This window comes from Colossoma macropomum, unplaced genomic scaffold (genome assembly GCF_904425465.1).
Source record: "Colossoma macropomum unplaced genomic scaffold, Colossoma_macropomum, whole genome shotgun sequence".
In the NCBI taxonomy this organism is placed as follows: Eukaryota; Metazoa; Chordata; class Actinopteri; order Characiformes; family Serrasalmidae; genus Colossoma; species Colossoma macropomum.
The window spans coordinates 12,404,586-12,424,153 of NW_023494788.1; the positions used below are offsets into that span (position 1 = coordinate 12,404,586).

General features: G+C 38.5%; 1 protein-coding gene across 1 annotated transcript; it reads right to left on the bottom strand.

The window, feature by feature from the left end:
- Positions 1 to 17: 17 nt before the first annotated feature.
- Positions 18 to 19,472, bottom strand: pde6a (phosphodiesterase 6A, cGMP-specific, rod, alpha). The gene is made up of 22 exons (XM_036567817.1): positions 18,996 to 19,472; positions 15,593 to 15,745; positions 15,304 to 15,393; positions 15,071 to 15,211; positions 14,688 to 14,762; positions 14,500 to 14,564; positions 12,529 to 12,595; positions 12,246 to 12,293; positions 11,138 to 11,287; positions 10,745 to 10,888; positions 10,119 to 10,184; positions 9,874 to 10,020; positions 9,029 to 9,136; positions 7,583 to 7,692; positions 6,178 to 6,265; positions 5,903 to 6,003; positions 5,626 to 5,733; positions 4,754 to 4,817; positions 3,042 to 3,116; positions 2,568 to 2,651; positions 710 to 878; positions 18 to 392 (listed from the first exon to the last, which is right to left on the bottom strand). The coding sequence occupies exons 1-22, from the start codon at positions 19,470 to 19,472 to the stop codon at positions 346 to 348; spliced, it is 2,577 nt and encodes an 858-aa protein (XP_036423710.1). The 3' UTR covers positions 18 to 345.
- Positions 19,473 to 19,568: the final 96 nt, after the last annotated feature.

Here is a 19,568-nt window from a genome sequence, read left to right on the forward strand (position 1 = left end):
AATCGACAGCTGTCATTTTCAAATGATATAAAAGAGTTGCAAGGTTTTGATATGACAGTATTGATAAACTGTATGCTCATTTATATTACAGCAACATCCTTTAAATGTAAATGTAACATTCATTAGCTAATGTTCAGCACATCAGAGCGTTATCACCACGCTGTTATTTAAAATGTCTGAAACAGTCCATTTCACATTAAGCACGGCTGTATTGACGTCTTCCACAACTTCTAATCTTAATGAGAGATTTTGAAAACCTAAATGTGAAAATAATGAAATCTAACTTGAACTGAATGAGCAAAGTTCCATACATATGGAGTGTTTCTGCACTGGAGCCTCTGAGCTCTAGCTGAGCACACAGGTCTTGGACTGCGAGGCTTGAGCAGCATTCGCTGTAAGAGCAGAGAGAAGAGAGGTTAGTTGGACACAGGTTAAGGTCACTGTCTCTCAGGTAGAGTGTCAAATCTGCCCCATTAGCGAAGAGGTTTAAAGAGCACTTTCTCTGTGTTTCTTAACCTACACATTGTGAAAGGCCATGGCAAGAAATCACCACAGCATGATGATCACTCTAAAGCTTCTCTTGCTTTCTGCCATTCCGAAAAGGTCTGATACGTCTACAATGTACTGCACTAATAAGTCCAGGATAATAATAGTCATTTCAGGGCATCAATCACTTTTTTTTTACTCATGGCATTTTAGAAGTTCTCACCTTGTTTGGCAGCTGTTGTAGCAGCTGCGGCCTCCTCTTTGGCCTTTTTGGCCTCCTCGATCTTTGCCATTTTGGCCTCATGTATTTCTTTAAGAGCGTTCCACTCCTTCCTGTTGTTCAACAGTCTCTCTAGCATGGGCGTGATCTCAACGTGGAAGCGAGAGAACTCCTGCAGGAGAAGACAGAGGAGTGTGTGCTTGAACAAGTTGGGTTTAATGAGTCAACCTACGGCCAAGAAGGCATTGAACTCCTCCACAGTGAACTGTGGTGTAATACAGGCATTTTATTGGTTAATAGTAGTCTGCAGTGACCTTAGTACTTCTATAGTTACTCCTCAAGTTGAGCTATACCTCATGTCATCTCATATTAATATTCAGCTGTATTAAGCTCATGTTTGTACTGTTCCGATGTCAAGCTTGTAACAACAGAAGAACTGTTTTGGTGCTATATAGGGCCATTTTCAAAATGGTTCTATATAGAACCATATACAACACATTCCATCAATCTGAAGAATTATTTCATGATACAAAGAAATCTTTAAGCATGTGAATGGTTGTTTGAGTGTTCATGGTTCTATATACAATCACTGTCTCCACCAAAGAACCCTTGAAGAACCATCTTTTATCTTTTTTTTAAGTCTTAAAGGTTGACTAGATTAGCGTAGGTGGAGGCGGTAGGGTGCAGGCTATTTCAGCTTTCAGGATTCCTCTTGATTCTAACACAGTGGTTTACATGTTTGCTGTTACTTAGTGTGCTCTTGGTAGTTGAAAGTGTTTCTTATTAGCTGACAACATCTAGAAAGACAATTATCACAAAAAGCTAAAATGGTGAAAGAAGATCTCATGCCGTTCATACTTGAGGGTGATGGGACAGGCTAAACTTAGTCTGACCTCAGCTCAAGTAGCTGCGTCATAAGCGCAGTCAGTCGCATCTGAGAACCAAAGTTCTGTATGAATAATGCAGTTCACAAACTCCCACTCTATTTCTGCACTACACTAGGGGAAGTTGATGCGGCAAAAACATAACATCACGATAGTTCAAGACAAGATACACGATATGCATCACAATATTCCGACTTTTTCTGAAGTTTGATAAGGTCTGTTTTTGTAATTGTAATGAAACATGCAGTTGTATAGTGTTCTTTAAGTTTTGACGATATCCACAACACACTCAGAAACAAACATACTCTCTTAGAAAAGATGGTTCTTCAAGGGTCTTTTAGTTAAGAAAATGGTTCTATATAGAGCCATGAGCGCTCAAAAAAGAAAGCGTTCTTTGCATCATGAAATTTTTCAGATTGATGGAGAATGTGTTGTATATAGTTGTATATAGATCATTTTCGAAAAGGATTCTATATAGCACCAAAAAGGGTTCTGCTATTGTGACAATATCAGGCTTGTAACCACAGAAGAACCCTTTTTGGTTCTACCAGCACGTTCTCTATCAATCTGAAGAACCATTTCATGATGCAAAGAACCCTTTAAACATGCAAAGCGTTCATTTTCTTTACTAAACAACCCTTTAAGAACCATCTTTAAGTGTGTACATGTAACAAAACCTTGTATCTCGTAGCTTTATGAGGAAAGAAAACATGTTCTTAACTTTACAAGTACATTAATGTAACAGTTTTGTTCTAAGCTATTTGGAACCACTCATCATCAAATGTTCACACAATGCAAAGGACAGCAAGCGTTTTAAATGGTGTGCAAAAAAATCAGATTAAAATTGTTAGAGTTACAAGGTTTTGTTACGAGAGTGATGTATACATGAACATATCAATGTCTAGCACATCTTGATGAATTTATGTCAAAGAATCCTTGTGTGTGATGTGTCGACTCATCAAAATGGAGCAGCTCACCTTGTACACAAAGGAGCAGACGAAATCAATGAAACCGCACTGCAGTTTGGGCAGTTCATCTGCTTTGTTCCTGTCCATCATGGGCTAGAGGGTAAACAACACTTCGTTAGCATTGTGTGAGAGTGAAGTGCAACCGTTTAAAAAAGCCAAATCTCCACCATTTCAGTAGGAATTGTTGCACTTAAAGGAAGTTAGTAGCCATGCGATGGTAATTTGAAAAACTTGACATTAAAGGATCTGGAGTCAGAGTTGTGTAAAATAGGAGAGTTAGGGAACGGTGCGGCTGACTGGGCTACTACGACCGCTCTTTCTGATTCACTGCACCACATAATAGGCAGTACATCATTACGTGGCCCATGGGAAATTTCTCTCTTTTTAACTCTCGCTCTCTCTTTTCTTTCTTTCTCTGTCTTTCCCACCACCGCCTCCTGCTCTCTCACTTTCTCTGTCCCGTCATTACAGAGAATGTCTCACAATGGGCTGCTGCTCCAGTACGGTCCTCTCCAGGTCACCCTGCTCCCAGAACTCTGCAGCCACTGACAACGCCACCTGCAGGACACATGTTTAACTATTAGAAGTTGCAATTATCACTGTTGATAACAAAACCATGGCATTCCATATAAATTATCTCTCACTCATAAATATTTGAATCAAGCAGAGAAATGCTGTTAAAAATAATAAACGTTCAATCTGTACTGCATGTGTGTTTGTAAGTAGAAGAGATATTTTATTATATAGATATTGTTATTACTGAATTTTATTTATGAGTCCATAAAACATGTTTTATACACAATTTATATGTATGGTTTTGCTGTTGTCATTGCTTGACACTGAAACAAAAAATAGGAAAAAGTCAAAAGTTCACACTGTTCAAACCTGTTAATAAACAATGAAACACTGAATATAATTCATTAAATAACTTACCATATATCTCAATCTACACTACATAAGATTTGGGGATTTGGATGGATGAAAACATGTGATTGCACACAACATGTAGAGAAACATTTTGTAACGTTGATTGTGAATTGGCTATTTCTACATTTTAATTTATTCTTCTCTGGTAATATTGTGATTTTTTGGTTCTGTTGTCACATATATTGTGAGACGTGAGGAACATGATCTAACAAAGATGAACATTGGTAGATTTTTGTTTTACTGGGTAAGATAAAATACCAAGAAAACAAATACATAGTGTCATATTTCACACTTCAATCACCTCTAACTCTTACTCTGATGAAACAAACCAAAATACGCTGATACTTGCTTAGAAATTATCACAGTGCATCCAACAATAAAAACAGCATCTTGCTTCTTTTATACAGTGATAGTATAAATCAGCTCCAATTCTACATGCTGATCAACAGTGCCTAATGTGAACATGTTTGTGGGCCAATTAGGTACAGATTTTAATAAAGGGGACTTACATCATCACAGGCTTACATCATCTCTTAAAGGGGCCAACAATAAAGTTTTGGAATATATATCAAGCAACACGTTAGATAAGATAGTATAATTATGTCTGCAGTTGCACTAGAATGTTATTTCCAGCATCATCTTTAGAAATATGCTGTGCAGAACTTCCAAAAGTGCATAATAGTGATCCTATATGATTAGATCTTATTCATTAAAGTTAGTATTGAAAGTACTTCTCAGGCTTCTATTTTATCATTTCTGCACAGTGACGCCCTCGGGAACCCCCAAGTATTCACTATAATCTGAAGAAGTTCACAGACTGCAAACTAGAGCTAATTAATTAGCTCAACAGGACAGAAGTAATATTGCTTGACCTCCAACAAGCTCATGTGCTGGGAAGATTGCACATTTCAACTGGAGCAAAACATCATGTTCATTCATTAGCATTTTTCATCTGTATTTCCACAGCTTGGCACCGTACTTCAATGCATAAAAGAGAATGAGCAGAAAAATCTAACTGTTCATACATTTCAATATCCAGTTTTAGATAGCCTTTTGTATAGAATCATCTACAAAACTGTGGCCTCCTAAATGCACACAATAACATAGTGTGAACAAACCATCACATTACCATATGAATAGAGCACGAGTCTCATTACAGTATATTGCCTGGGAGCACAGCTATTTCTTTTGTGCACTCATGGCCCGTTTCCAATGCAGGGGCCACTGAATCTGGCCTGCTACTGCATTATTGCACAGGAATGCCGTACCTTACTCTGGATCTCCCAGGGCTTGGCAATAGCAGACAAATCACAGGCAGTCATCATCATCGCCCTGTGAAAACATCATCAGCACCATGCTGGTACTCTACATGAACTTAACAAGATCCATATGATAATCATAAAGCAATTAGTCAAGGGATTTTGAAATAATTAAAAAATAATTAAAATAATTAAAATTTACAGTCACAATGAATCAATAGTGATTAGTTGTCAATTTGCATGATGATAATTTATATATTTAATTCTATTGGTCTCTCTAACAGTAAGAAAAAGAACTAGATGGGCTTACCCATTTATATGCATTTTTACCATAAAGTGTTTTGAGATTTCTAGATGTTTGCGCAGTTTGTGGACCCTGCCTGTAACTCATTCACTCGGTCACTCGGTCAGTCTGTCTGTCACTCACTCACTCATGTTTAATAGGCTGAAGATTCTTCACAAGTGGGCTCTACTGGCACTAAAATGACTCTTAGTGCTTTGCATCTATGACACTGTGTGTCCTTGTATTAATGAAGCCTTTTTAAAGGCATTTTTCCTTGTTTATCATTTTTCTTGTTCATTTTTTTCCAATAAAGTATTGTGACATTTTTGAAAGCCAATTTATGGTTTGTCATTACTCAGTTATATCCATTTTTAATGTTTTTTTAATGTTTCATTTAATCATCAAAATAATTACTCACAATTACTCAATTACTAACATAATCTATACTGACCCTAATTATTCTGTCTACTATTATGTTTATAGCATCGTATAAAATCACATGGCAGTGAATCTGTGACTGTATTAGCACTACACTGCACTGAATTTCTTTTGATGTGGTCAGGGATTTTACTGGTGCACACAACAGGCCAGCACTTACATGACTATCTCTTTCCTGGTCGACTCAAGCATCATATATTTGGTCCAGTCATCCCAGTTCTCATAGGTTTTTGATTGATCCACAATCTTTTGAAACATGGCCCTTTTCCTGCAAGTCCACATAATAATTAACTCAGCGTCATTCACATTGACAAACAACTGACAGCTTAGAAATGTTCTTGCAGTTTCTATGGTGATGTAGCCTTCATCTGTGATCTGCACAAAAACAAGCCAACATTCTTATATCATAGGCACACTATAACATGCAATACCCTTACTTGAAATACAAGGCCAGGTCTGTAGCAATGATAGCAATGTCCATCAAACGGATCACAATATCGTGCTGCCGTCGGTTAAGATTCTGGTAGATGTTCAAGGCCTGAAATGATGAAATCACAGAAGCTGAAAAAACACACTGCTGACTGGGAATAGTGAAAAAGCAGGAATTGTGGTGGTTAGCTCTGAGTTACACATGCATGCACAGACATGCACGGCTGTTATTCCATTAAAATATTATAAGAAGCTCTGAAAGAATCTTCAATCTCAGGCTTACATCATCTCTCAGTAGAGTTTTGCCAAATTCCAGATGGTGCCTCTCGAGGATAGAGGAGCCATGTAGCTTTGCCAGTGGGTTCCCAGACCTGAGAAAATAATCACACAGAAGAGATGCTCCAAAACATGCTTATATACTTAATTAAAGCCTCATTAATGAGGAGTAACAGAGTTTGGTTAAGATATATTTTTTAAAAAGTAATTCTAATATTTTATTTTAGTAATTCAATGTAATTACATTAATCCTTAATCGATATATTGTTTTGACAATACATTTGTCCAATATTAAGATTTTGGTCAAAAGGTCAATATGTATGAAATTTGGCAGACATCTCCTTTTACCTTCTCAACAATTAGTATAAATAGAAGTCATTCTAAAAACTCCACCTATCACCTGGGTTCTATGGGCTAACAGGCTTTTACTGACTGCATAGGGCGTGTCATGCTTTAACCCCTATGATTGCCACTTGTGATGCTTGTTTAGCTCTCAGTGGACAGTCCACATAAGTTAACATATTCTACATCAATTTCAGACAAAAATAAAATGGTAGCTGCTTGTCTTGGTTGCAAACAATGATAATGTACACATATAAACATTTTTAACCTCCATTCGGAAACTACTGAAGAAAGAAAACGTATGAAATGTAAAAACAAAACCAACTTCACCGCTTTCAAAGCTTTCATATGTCCTGTGTCTAAACTACTATATGTGCATATAAATGACCATGATCTGATTCCTTTTCAGAAATTTCTTTGTTGACAGCAGGGACCACAATTAAAAACTCGTCCAATCTGCACAATTGACTTGAGCGGCACGTTTGCATATTAGTTAATGATGTGCTTATAGGTGGTGAGTGTCAGCCCAGGGACACTTAAGGGGCCAATCAGATTTTCGCTGTGTCCCTGTGGCCCCACTCCTGGATCCAGGTGGAAAAAAAATCAATGGTTTCTAGCACGTGTGCCAACCTAATAATCACCAATTACTAATACCATCATGGTTACAATAACAAATATATGTAAAATGAATCCAAAGCTAATGTTAGCATAATGAAGCATGATATAACACAAAAACTAAAACATTTATCTGATGAGAACTGATTGAAAAAATGAAAAATAAGAGGTAGCTGAAGCCAAACAAAAAGCTAAGAATTATTTAACAACAGCTCAAGAGTTTGAGCTGTTAAGGTTCAAACATATCTGACATGTCAGTACAGCATTGTTTAATTAAAACTGTTCGATTCTGTTTAATTATGACCACATAAAATCATTAGCCTATAGTATCAGATTTAGGCTAGTTTTAGCATCTTATAATCAGAATTTGTGGTTATTTGTCAGCTATTCTCTAGTCGTAACATTATTTCATAGCTTTGTCTGCAGCGATGATGGCAGTAATAAGTGGATCGTACTTCATCTGGTAGAGGTTGTTGGTCCCGCGGTGGTCGATATCATGGCATAAGCCAGCAGTGAGCATGGCCATGGCCTCCAGGTCGGTGTAGTAGCGCTTCAGGTCACCTGTCTGAGAGCATGTTAAAACCAGCATTAATGGGCCTCTCGGCAGAGCTGCACAAGGAGACCCACTCGCACCCCATGGCTGCCTGTTGTAAAGGAGCAGGCTGACTCCAGAGAGCTCATTAGGCTCAGTGACACCTGGGAGCAGTGCTGGGGAAGGCTCATTAAGGCCCGCTCTCACGCCGATTCCACACCTCCGTCCTGCCTGACTTACGACTCGCTCCCTGTGATTACTGATGAGGCAGCATGGAGCAGTTTCATGCTCGGCTGCCTCATTAGCTTGGCACGCTTTCCATTTTAAGGGTTATGTACTGGAGGAGGGTCCTATAACGGTACATATTACCTGCACACAGCCACACACTGAAACGTTCATGACACAAATGGGAGGAATCCATCAAAGTCTCGAGCGCTGTAGTCAAGAGGGGTCATTTGTTTGTCTCTAGGCTAAGATGCAGTGAAATCTATACATAGGTACGTTACCATCGGCCTGATATTTATTCCTTTAACTGCAAGGGCCCATATGTGGGTCCACGTTTCAATTTCTCACTCTTGTAGCTACACAACCAGCAGAGCAGTTACAGAATAATACATAGCGGTTACTCATTAATAAGTCTTGAACAACACATATCATTTTCCTCACTTGTTTGAAAGAGTTTGTTGTAGTATGTAGATGTTATTAAAGTTTCAAAAGGCGCTATTTAGACAGCAGCCTATACAGTCACTTATATGGAAAATGAGCTGCAAAAAACTTGTTTTCAACTCATTAGTTTTGTGATGTCACAAGAGTCTCATTCCAATATGCTGTATATCCATCTGTAACAATTTTGGATGTAACAAATTACTGAAAAAAGAGCTGACATATAATGGAAAACAGATTTTTTTTCCTTGGTTATATTAATCATGATATGGCATTGATATTTCTTGTATGCGTAAAACCCACTCCAAACATCACATATCATGAAAAAAACTGTAACAAAACCCTTCATATATCCACCTACAGCCTACATCAATTAAGCTCAATCCATTTGCATTGATGTTATAAGGAGGCTGTCTCCTTATGCCTGGAGAACCTTTTGAATGAGGCAGTCACTCAGAACAGATTATTTACATATGTCAGTCTTAAAAGCACAAGGACTGTTTAATTCTAAGAGCATGTATATGATGGAAAATGGCTAGGCAAACATACATTTTCACTGTTTTGGTGTCATGTGGCAGGGAAAGAAGTAAAATACATAATGTAGAATTTAAAATGAATAACTCAATAATAAGCTTGCAGTGTAAGGGCTAAACCAAATGTACCAAGTGAATGATAATGACATCATTGTGTAGTTCCTGTTCCTCACCATGAGCAGTGTGAACATGGTCTGGCCCACATTGAAGCCATGTCTCCAGTTGTGGTAGGTAATCTTTCGGTAGCCTTTACTGAGTGAGTACACGAACCTCACCAGCACCTGTGAACAACAGAGCAATTCTGACCTACCAAATCCAATATGTCATGCAAAGCTGCTATTAATCACTAATCAGCATGATGAGGAACTAGAAATAGTATATATGTTTTGTATACCATCTTATTTAGAGATTTTTTGTGTAAAACTGTAAAAATAGATATATTTACATTTATATTTACTTGTGGTTAAAGTTTAAATAGTTCAAAGCTACACTATGTAGGTTTTGATGATTGTAAACACACTGATAGAGAATTCAAAGAGAACTTGAAGGCCATGTTTTTTGGGGATGTAAGTAAATGATCTACTATTTTTTTCATATCTTTATCAGCATCATGTTGATTTTGCATCTGTGACCTAAACATCAAGCCGGACCTAAACATCAAGCCTTCTTTTTGAGCCTGCGTGTGTGACATTAAAACATAAAGATGTGTAATGTGGTCCAAAAATTATTGCAGGCTTCACAGGGTGACAGCTGTCAGCAATGCCTCTTCAACTCGGTAATGCTACTTTTTTTAACTTTAACAAAAAATCTTATATACAGCTGTTTTCATTAAAATGAAGCAAAATAAGAGTCTGAATGAATAAAATGAATCCAAATCTCATAAATATGGCAAATCAATCTCTGCCCACTTCCATTTTTACAAGGAGAGAATAGGATTAGTTCTGAATATCAGTTTATTCTGAGCAGACGGCACGGCACTGGAAGCAAACCAGCAGACAGCTTGTTAGCTCCAACTCACCTCACGAGGAATATGAAACTTGTCCACCACTCCCAGCTCATAGTACATCAGAATGCCACATTTAACCAAGTCCAGCTCAGAGTGCTCGAAATCACAGAAATGAAACTCGAAGATCTCCGTCTGCTCCGAGTCCGGCAGCACCTCTACCTATAAAACAGAAAAAATACAGCTTTTAAAGGTGCTTCACCATATAATAATATAATTATAAATATTTCATTTAGTCTTTTAATTAAATAATTTTTTACCAGAATTTCTTCCAGTTCATCTTCGTCGCATTCATCTGGTTCTTTTTCATACAGCTCTCGTGTATTCTAGCACAGAGCACACAGTTCATTTAGATTTTAGCCATATTCTTCTAATTCTGTGTGTGTGCAGTGCTTTTTTAAAGTGTTCTCAAGGGTATTAAATGCAATAGTGTAGCGTTCGCTATGACTAAAGAGGCACTGTTTTCATACAAGTTGTGGTGCTTTATTTTCCAGCTGTTGTCAGTCATAGCCACACCATACATAAGTGGAGTTTTTCTCTAATAGCTTGCACCCTACCCCAGCTCCATCTCTCACCCTCCCAGCTCACTCACAGACATATATACACCCCTGGGGTGGTTCCTGGCCTCACCCTCTACATAGGAGTCCATAACAAAACACCCCAATTGCATTAAATGCTAGAGAACACATAACCTAAAACTAACATGCCAAAACATTTCTTGAACATGTTACAGTATTGTCTTGCCCAAGGATTCTCGTGTGTGCAGTACAGCCCAGGCAGGGCCTCAAATCTCAGTTTATGACATGGACAGCAAGGACATTCCCCACTTCACTATACTAACCACAGTAGATGCTTAGCTGCTTTTGTCAGCAGTACAGAAACCCACCAAGATGTTCTGGATCTCGTCCTTCCTGCACTTGACATGGTAGAGGACCATGTCCTGAAAAATGTCCTTTCGATTCTCCAGCTTGTTCATCTTTTCGTAGGTGTCTGGGTTCAGCACTGACCAGCCCAGGAACTGAGTAAGAGACTGAGACGAAAGAGAACAAGAACTCCAATTAAACACTGTGAATCTCTGGGATTCAGCAAGGTTAGCCCTGCACTTTTTTCCAGAACCACATTTACTCTGTTTAAAATATTAGACTGCGGTTCTTTCTTTTTGCATGGATATACCAGTGTCTGGATGAAGGCCTCATAAATGAATAATGCAAAGTTGTGTAATAATACAGCTGTGACTCATTTCTCACACCATGTCTGCCAAAACTGAATCCACAAATACCTCCATTAGCGTTTCATCCATTTCATCAAACGGCTTCCCATCCTTCCTGTTATAGAATGTTGCCACACCAACTATTTCCTCTTTTTTGTTCACAATAGGCAAGGACAGAACATTTTTTATAGTCCAGCCTGTACTGTCCAGAGGCTCTTTCTGACAGAAACAACAACATACGTTTTATTTAAGAGTACATTTCAGAAAACAATGCTAGTTTAAAAGTGTCAGCACAGTTAAAGCATACTCTATTTTAAATAAGCAAACTATACTAGATAATACTTAAGTATCTTATCTTATATAGTACTGGGTAAAAGTCATATATCCCTTTATTTACTTAATTTCTTGTCAAAATGGCCATTGAGTTCAAGTCATTCACTTTTCAGGAGATATATCTGATGAGATATAAGCCACTTTCATAAAAGAAAGTCAAAGAAAAATAAGTAACAACAAAAACAAACAAACAGCAGTTTCCAAAACTGGAGTTCACCATCAGATAAACAGTACTTAAAGCTTTTATCTTTGAGAGAACTTTGCAAAGCAAACAAAGAAGCTGTTGGTGTTTTTTGAATAATGGACTGACCATCCCAAAGTCCAGACCTCAACATCACTGAATGTGTTTGTTATTATTTGGATTGTAAGAAGTAGAAAATGCAACCAACTTCTAAGATTGAACTTTGGAGGTGTGGACAAATATGATGTATGTACAAAAAATAACTTAATGGCCATTTTGACAGAAAATTAAATAAATGAAGCATGGTCTCTGCAAAGTAATGTGTGTAATAATAATAATAATAATAATAATAATAATAATATATCTACACTGTAAAAATGGTAATTCAACTTTAAAAAGTTACCAGGCTGCCCTAAAATTAAGTTTTTTGAACTTCAAATGGTAAATCAGCAAAACAGCTTTCATTTACTGTCTGTCTATCTATCTATCTATCTATCTATCTATCTATCTATCTATCTATCTATCTATCTATCTATCTATCTATCTATCCCCATTTAATTACGATAAATACCGTTAAAAGCAATGTGGTTGAACTGCTTTTTTTATTTAATCAATATTGATTTATTGACGCTTATTGGCAGTAAACTAAAAAGCTGAGCTTACTTGGAATTCAAAGAAGTCATCTTCAGCAGCATTCATTATGTTACAGATCTGAAAGGCAGGCAGAGAGGAGAGGAGAAAAGCAGCAGTGAGATTCACTGGTACAGAACAGCACTGTTTTATTAATTACTCTGTCCAGACAACTGCAGTTCTCCAACATTTCATTCACATTCCGCTTCCCGTCACCGCACACATGAGAGCTACATGGCCTTGTGTCTAATGGTTTTCTGGCTTGTTTGATTGCCACAGCTAGGTGTGTCAGGGAAGACTGAGGGAAGATTCTCACCAGGCCGGTTTCAGCAACATAGGAGGGCAGTCCACTGACCAGTGCCCAGTGGTCTGCAGGGGGATTCCTACAGAACACAGTAAATGCATTTGATTTGCAAAAAATTTCATTATCTATCTAATCCTACAGCTTAAATATTGTAATACAACTACAACCCCATTTCAGCGAAAGTTGTGACGCTGTGCAAAATGTAAATGAAGACAAAAAGCAATGATGCGCAAATCATGTAAACCCTATATTTATTTGAAAATAGTACAAAGACAACATATCAAATGCTAAAACTGAGAAATTTTATTGTTTCTTGAAAAATATTTGCCCATTTTGAATTTGATTGCAGCAACACATTCCAAAAAAGTTGGGACAGAGGCATGTTTACAGCTGTGTTGCATCACCTCTTCTTTTAACAACACTCTGTAAGGGTTTGGGAGAGACCGACTGCTGTCGTTTTGAAAGTGAAATATTTTCCTATTCTTACTTGATATAGGATTTCAGCTGCTTAACAGTTCGGGGTCTCTTTTGTCGTATGGAGCCATGCTGTTGTAATATGTGCAGAATGTGGTTTTACATTGTCTTGCTGAAATGAGCAGGGCCTTCGCTGAAAAAGACATCGTCTGAATGGCAGCATATGTTGCCAAAACCTATATATTATTCAGCATTAATGGTGCCTTCACTGATGTGCCAGTCACCCAAGCCATGTGCACTAATGCACTACTATACCTTCACAGATGCTGGCTTTTGAACTGTATGCTGATAACAAGCCTGATGGTCTTTAGCCCGGAGGACGCATTGTCCATGATTTCTAAAAAGAATTTAAAATTTTGAATCGTCGGACCACAGAACACTTTTCCACTTTGCCACAGTCCATCTCAGGCCCAGAGAAGGTGGCGGTGTTTCTGGGTACTTTTTATATATGATTTCTTTTTATATATTTTTCTTGCATAATAGAGTTTTAACTTGCATATATGGATGCAGTGATGAATTGTGTTCACAGACATTGGTTTTCAGAAGTGTTCCTGAGCCCATGCAGTGATTTCCACTACAGATTCATGTCTGTTTTTAATGCAGTGCCACCTGAGGGCCCAAAGATCTTGGCTAGCCAATACTGGTTTTCAGCCTTGTCCCTTGGATACAGAGATTTCACCAGATTGTCTAAATCTTTTAATGATATTATGTACTGTAGATGATGAAATCCCGAAGTTCTTTGGTATTTTATGTTGAGAAACGTCATTCTTGAATATTTGCACTATTTGCTCACACAGTCTTTCACAGAGTGTCCCTCCCCATCTTAATTTCTGAAAGATTCTTTTTCTACCCAGTGATGTTACTGACCTGCTGCCAATTAACCTGCAGGTGTGCATTACACAACCTTACCAGCCTTTTGTTGCCCCATCCGAACTTTTTGAAACGTGTAGCTGGCATTGGATTCAAAATGGGCATATATTTTTCAAAAAACATAAAGTTTCTCAGTTTCAACATTTGATATGTTGTCTTTATACTATTTTCAAATGAATAAGGGTTTAAATGATTTGCACATCATTGCATTTTGTTTTCATTTAAATTTTGCACAGCATCCCAACTTCTTTGAAAATCGGGTTGTATTAGTATATAATACAGTAATATAAGTCATATGTAAACCAATTGGTCTAATACATAATGATACATTATGATGAGCTCTAACTACTGTTAGGTGTTAGAATCTAACATTAGATAAATCTAATGTAAATTCTAACAGGTGTTTGGGTGGTTCCAGACCTTTTAATCATCATGTTTAATTATAGTAAAATAACAATGTCTGAGCTGTTATATTATGGCTGAGATTGATATGCTTGATATGCTTATGGCTATTGTAATCAAACCAATGCTCAAGACAGAGGATTCTAGCCTCACCTCAAGGTATATGTGACAGGGCTATGCTTAAAAGCCAAGTAATTAAACGTTGAACCTCAAGATCATAAATATGCAGTGACTTACGGTATTACTTTAATGTCCTCCTTTCCATGCAATATGTAATCAATCACTTTGTAGAAGTTAATTTCCTGAGGGGGAAGCAATATCGTAAGCTTATCCCGAAGCAACACGTCATGTATTTGTTATGAAGGACATTGACTTAATGAATGATGCTCTGAAGGTCAGTTAAAGTCATATTCTACGGCACTCACTCTGCCATCAGGGGTCTTTGGTCCAGAATATGCAGGCACCTCACCCATCAGGATGGGCCAAAGGTCAAAGAACTCCTAGAAGCATGAAAAAGGATGCTTTCAGTCATGACGACTGCCAGTAATTTGTAATTATCCAAGGGGAAAACACTCTCTTGAGATTTCAGAAGAGCTCTACCTTACTTGCGCCTCAGCTTGGATTTTTTATTTTTGCAGTACGTTTAATGTTAAATGTCAGCCAAGCTGAAGTGTGTTTGTAAAGACATATGTTTGACATTTAGTCTACTGAAGAAGCATTACCATTTACTAATATGAAAGGTATAAAGAAAATGTAATTGAGGTCAAATGCTATAGCAGTAGACAAATACGCATTTTGAGAAAATCACTTTTGTTTTGGTCATGTCCAGAAGGCCCACGGAGTAGCGGTCACAGTTGAGGAAGGCTCGCACTGTGTAGAGGGCCTTGTGGAACTGTCTTTCAATGTCCGTCAGTTCTTCAAACACTTTGCTGGCAGACCAGAGCAACACCTGCAAAGCGGATGTAAATGGAAACCATTGAATAGACCAAACCCAAAATAGTGCAATTGCACAGGGCAAAAGAACGAGAATAAAGACCTCACCTGTCCTCTTCTGGTTTCACAGTTGTGCAAGTAGCTCAGGTGGAACACTCTGAGAACCAGATTGGCAAAGTTGAGATATTTCTGCAACGTCTGCAAGAAACAGATATGTATTATGAATTACCATCACCATGGTCTGAGTATTACAATGCTGGGCAGATAAGATTGACACAGAAATGTCCAAGCTGAGAACCTAAAGCCTTCAATATTTCACGTGTCAGCTGTAGTATAGAGTATAGTATGATGCACACTATTAAGGAAAGAGAATGATGATAAGAGAGAGAGGGGACACCTGCTCATCCTGTGCGCTGAAACACGGGCCATCAATCTTGTTCACTGCCATGATGACGGCCACTACGTCCTTGCCGTTCATGATGGGCGTGGCCAGCACATTCTTGGTCGTGTACTCAGTCAGTGTGTCCACAAAGTCACTGTAGTAAGGGCTCTGAAGAGAGAATCATGCCTTTAGAATTATATAAAAGTGATGCTACAAACCTATAAGAGCAACAGGGAACGTTACAATATCAAGTCATGTCAAACTTTATTTTCTTCCAAATCTTTTAGGCAAAGAGACAAATTTGATTTCTTCATTTCTTTGATATGCATCTAATCTCTTCCTTGATATCTAAAGCAAAAAAAGTTCCATACAACAAGACTTTGTCAATTTCGATTTGGACCACATTTATAAGCAACCAATCATTTTGGGAAAAAACACATGCCATGGTCTGACCAACCATGTGGATCAGATTATATGAAAGGCACATAAATGTATGAACAGAGCTTAAAGGGAAGCTCTGGCTAAAATAATAATAATAATAAAAAAAAACATTGTTACATCTGTTCTAAACATGCCTACTTGCCTCTTAAAGTGGAGCCGCAATAATGTCTGTAGCAAGACTTCTTATTTAAAGACCAGAAAAACCTCCTTCTGAAGATGTATCTTGAAGGTGGAAGTCAATTTTGAAAGACAAGTGTTTTTGGGTTGGGTATTTGGGGATGAATTATTCATGACAAACTGAAGTTAGTAACACTAATGCTAGCTAGCACCACAGAAGTATTTATTAGCCTTCAGCTCAGGCTAGCAGTCAGAATTTGTTCAGTTCCGTAGGGACTCTAAATCATTGTATTAGGTATTTGCATAATGCATGCTGGGTATTGTAGTGAGAGAACACTGATGGATGAAAACACAAAAATGATACAAAATCAAGAGTACTGTCAAACCAATGAGGCGTAGGGGCGCAGTGCTGCGATATAGAAAACTACAGAACATAACAAATACCATATCAATGCTAGTTTTAGGCCAGAATGCCCTTTTAAACTTCCACAGGCTTTTCAAAATTCACCGCTGGTCTCTCCTAGGTAATAACTTCTGTCAAATACATTTGATGAAAAGCACCATTCTTTTGGTGATTCAGGGGTCAATACTGGGTCCGCTATCATTTTCTTTTTCTTTCCACGTTAGGCTAGAGGTATTCAAAGGCTTGCATATAAGGAGCAGTTATGATTCTACTGCAAAATAGAAGGTGAATGAGATGTGGAGTCAAGGTAAGCTGCTGTTATTCCGCTGACTTGGAGAACACAGCTTTAGGCACTGACCTTTAGATTTAATCCAGCATCGCTCTAATTCAAGTGAGATTAAAGAGCTTTATTCCCTGTGCCCAGTAACACCCACAGCCAGGGAAAGGAAAGAGAAACCTGCACTAATCCCACTGTAGCATCCTACTGGCACTAGAAAGGTGAAGCTTCACCCTAAAGCTGAACTACAGGCTTGAATAACTTGTCTGTGTGCCATTAAAATCGCAAACTTTTCTCTCAGATGGATCAACAGAATCAGAGTCATCATGTGGAGCAAATCATGAAAAGCAATCGAGCGTTAGATTGCACAAAACAGTCCTCAAATTCAAAACTGCTGAACATCTACCAAATGTGGTCACTGGTCAGATGTATAGAAGATGCCTAAAGCAATGAGGGAGTGCCACTGCTGCATTTTGAGACTTTGTATTTCAGTCACACGTTACCATCGACAAAGATAAAGGAAACCAATTTGTTACAAGTGATTATGTTCTCTGGAGAGGTCGTGTTCTACAGAGGAAACCGTTTTCCAGGCTGAGGAGTTTTTGCTTTTCATGCTGACGGGGAGAGAGACAGTCTGTTCCTCTGAAAAATGATTGCTCCTCGCTAATCAAACGGTGAGCTGAATTTCACGGCTTTCACCCCAGACCATTGTCATGCACGTCTGGCTATGCGTTCTTTTTTGCAGCAGTGTGATTCAGGTTGAAATTAATCTGTTGGCCCTGTGAGCAATGTTAAAGGGGAACTCCACTGATTTTTCAAAATTTCTAAATAATGAAATGGATCAGATTGATGGATAATGGATAAATCAATCAGCATGTTTCTCTACAGTGAACCACATCACAACAAACCCCTCTGAATGACTCTGTTTACAAGTTCAGATTAAGAGATTTTCAAAAAATGGTAGAATTCACCTTTAACATCCTTCAGAAACTGGGCCTTGTGCTCTCTTTTAGCCATATGATGCTCTTTACACATCACAAGCAAACTGAAGCATTTTGAGCTAACATGAAGCTATTAAACACACTACAGTCATTTTGATCTATGTAAATAAAAAGTCCTCCATGTTTTGCCAGCTAACTTCAGTGGGCTGATTACCAGGTAAAGGTAATCAATCATATTGTTAATTGCATAAAAATATGCTTTCCAAAGTATGATTTTGCAAAATGACCTTAATTTGATGTACTTGATGTGTCTTTATATTAGCAGGGTATTATGGGAAACTGCATTAAACTTCTTTATCAGATAATGCTTCAGCTAGTGGCAGCGAATGCGTCAGAATCATAACATGAAAGCTATTGCAGTCCTGCACTGCCCTCTGCTGGTCTGCATGTGTATTAACATTGTGTTTTTACCACAGGGGGTCCACATTGCTGTTCATTCAGCCTGTCTGATTGCTCCAGTCCTAATTCAACTCACTTTATATCTTTTTACAACAGATGTGGCGAAAAGCAACTTTGGTCTAAACCCTAATGAGCACGCCTAGGCAAGGAAGAACTGGTGAAGTGGATTTAAGACTCAGAAGGAAACTCATTCTCGTTTGTGAGAATTTTGATGAACAAATAGGGCTGCCAATCTTGAGACTCAAGGATTTGGCTGAGACCTCTCAAAATGTAAAAAATGCAGGCCTTGAGATTGTTAGTGGTTTTAACTTCATTGTTATAGTACTGTACACGTAATACTGTATGAACAGAAGTCACCAAGCACATGGCCTGTTCACCATACTGCCATCAAGGGCAAGGGATACCGCAGCATCCAGCCTAGAACAACCCAGCTAATGCACAGTTTCTGTGAAGCTGTGAGTCCTTCCCCAATACCATTGCACTCTGTTACTTTGTATTATTTATTATATCATATCACTGCTTTGGAAAATATCACTTTTAAAAAAATGTACTTAGTTCCATAAAGTATGACTATGTACTCAGGATTAACAGCTACAGCACAGCAGCAGTAAAGCTCTCTACCAATCCCACCCCCAAACCCAAAAGCACCCTACAGTTTGCTGTAAGATAGAGTTGGCAACAAATAACTATTATGATCATAGAATACGTTTCAATAGTGATACTGGGATCAGACTGAAATAACAGCCCATCTCGCATTACATCTAAGAGTGGTTGGCCTACCTGGCTCACATCAGGTACATTCACTATCTTCTTGACACTGGCTACATGGCCCACAATGCCTGTGTCCAGCGGGTAAACAATTTCACATTCCGGAGGCACCAGGCAGTCCTCCAGAGTGGCATCCTTGTTGACGTCAAAGATGCGTGTGGCCAGCTCAGCCGTGCCGTTCCTCTGCCGGTACATGAAGAGGCTCATGCGGTCCGCCCGCATGATGAAGCACAGGTGGCGCATGAGGTTGAACACGGCCCTCTCCATCTGCAGGTTCTCCTGCATGTCCCTCACCATGTCGAAGACCACCTCGCTCTCCTCTAGAGAGCTCAGGTTATGATACTGGTTGAAGTCCACCTCTGCCTTCTTGGAAGTGGACAGCAGGTTTGAGATGACCTGGGCCCTGAAGTGGGTGTCATAGTATTGTTTGGCGAAGGCCGGATTGCTGTCCAAAAACTTCTCGGCCACATCCTGGTCCACTACAGCCATTTGGCCTTATTGAGAAGATGAATTTATATTTCTTTTTCGAAAGAGTTTCCTACTGGGCTGCAAACCTCAGTGGACTGTGCTGTCTTCTGCACCTAA

Excerpts from the sequence above, each read along its gene's own strand:
- pde6a (XM_036567817.1), bottom strand. The coding sequence starts at position 19,472 with ATGGCTGTAGTGGACCAGGATGTGGCCGAGAAGTTTTTGGACAGCAAT. Across the intron at positions 10,185-10,744 it reads ACGAGATCCAGAACATCTTG|AATACACGAGAGCTGTATGA; the intron begins GTGGGTTTCTGT and ends GCTCTGTGCTAG. Across the intron at positions 393-709 it reads TACAACAGCTGCCAAACAAG|CGAATGCTGCTCAAGCCTCG; the intron begins GTGAGAACTTCT and ends CTGCTCTTACAG.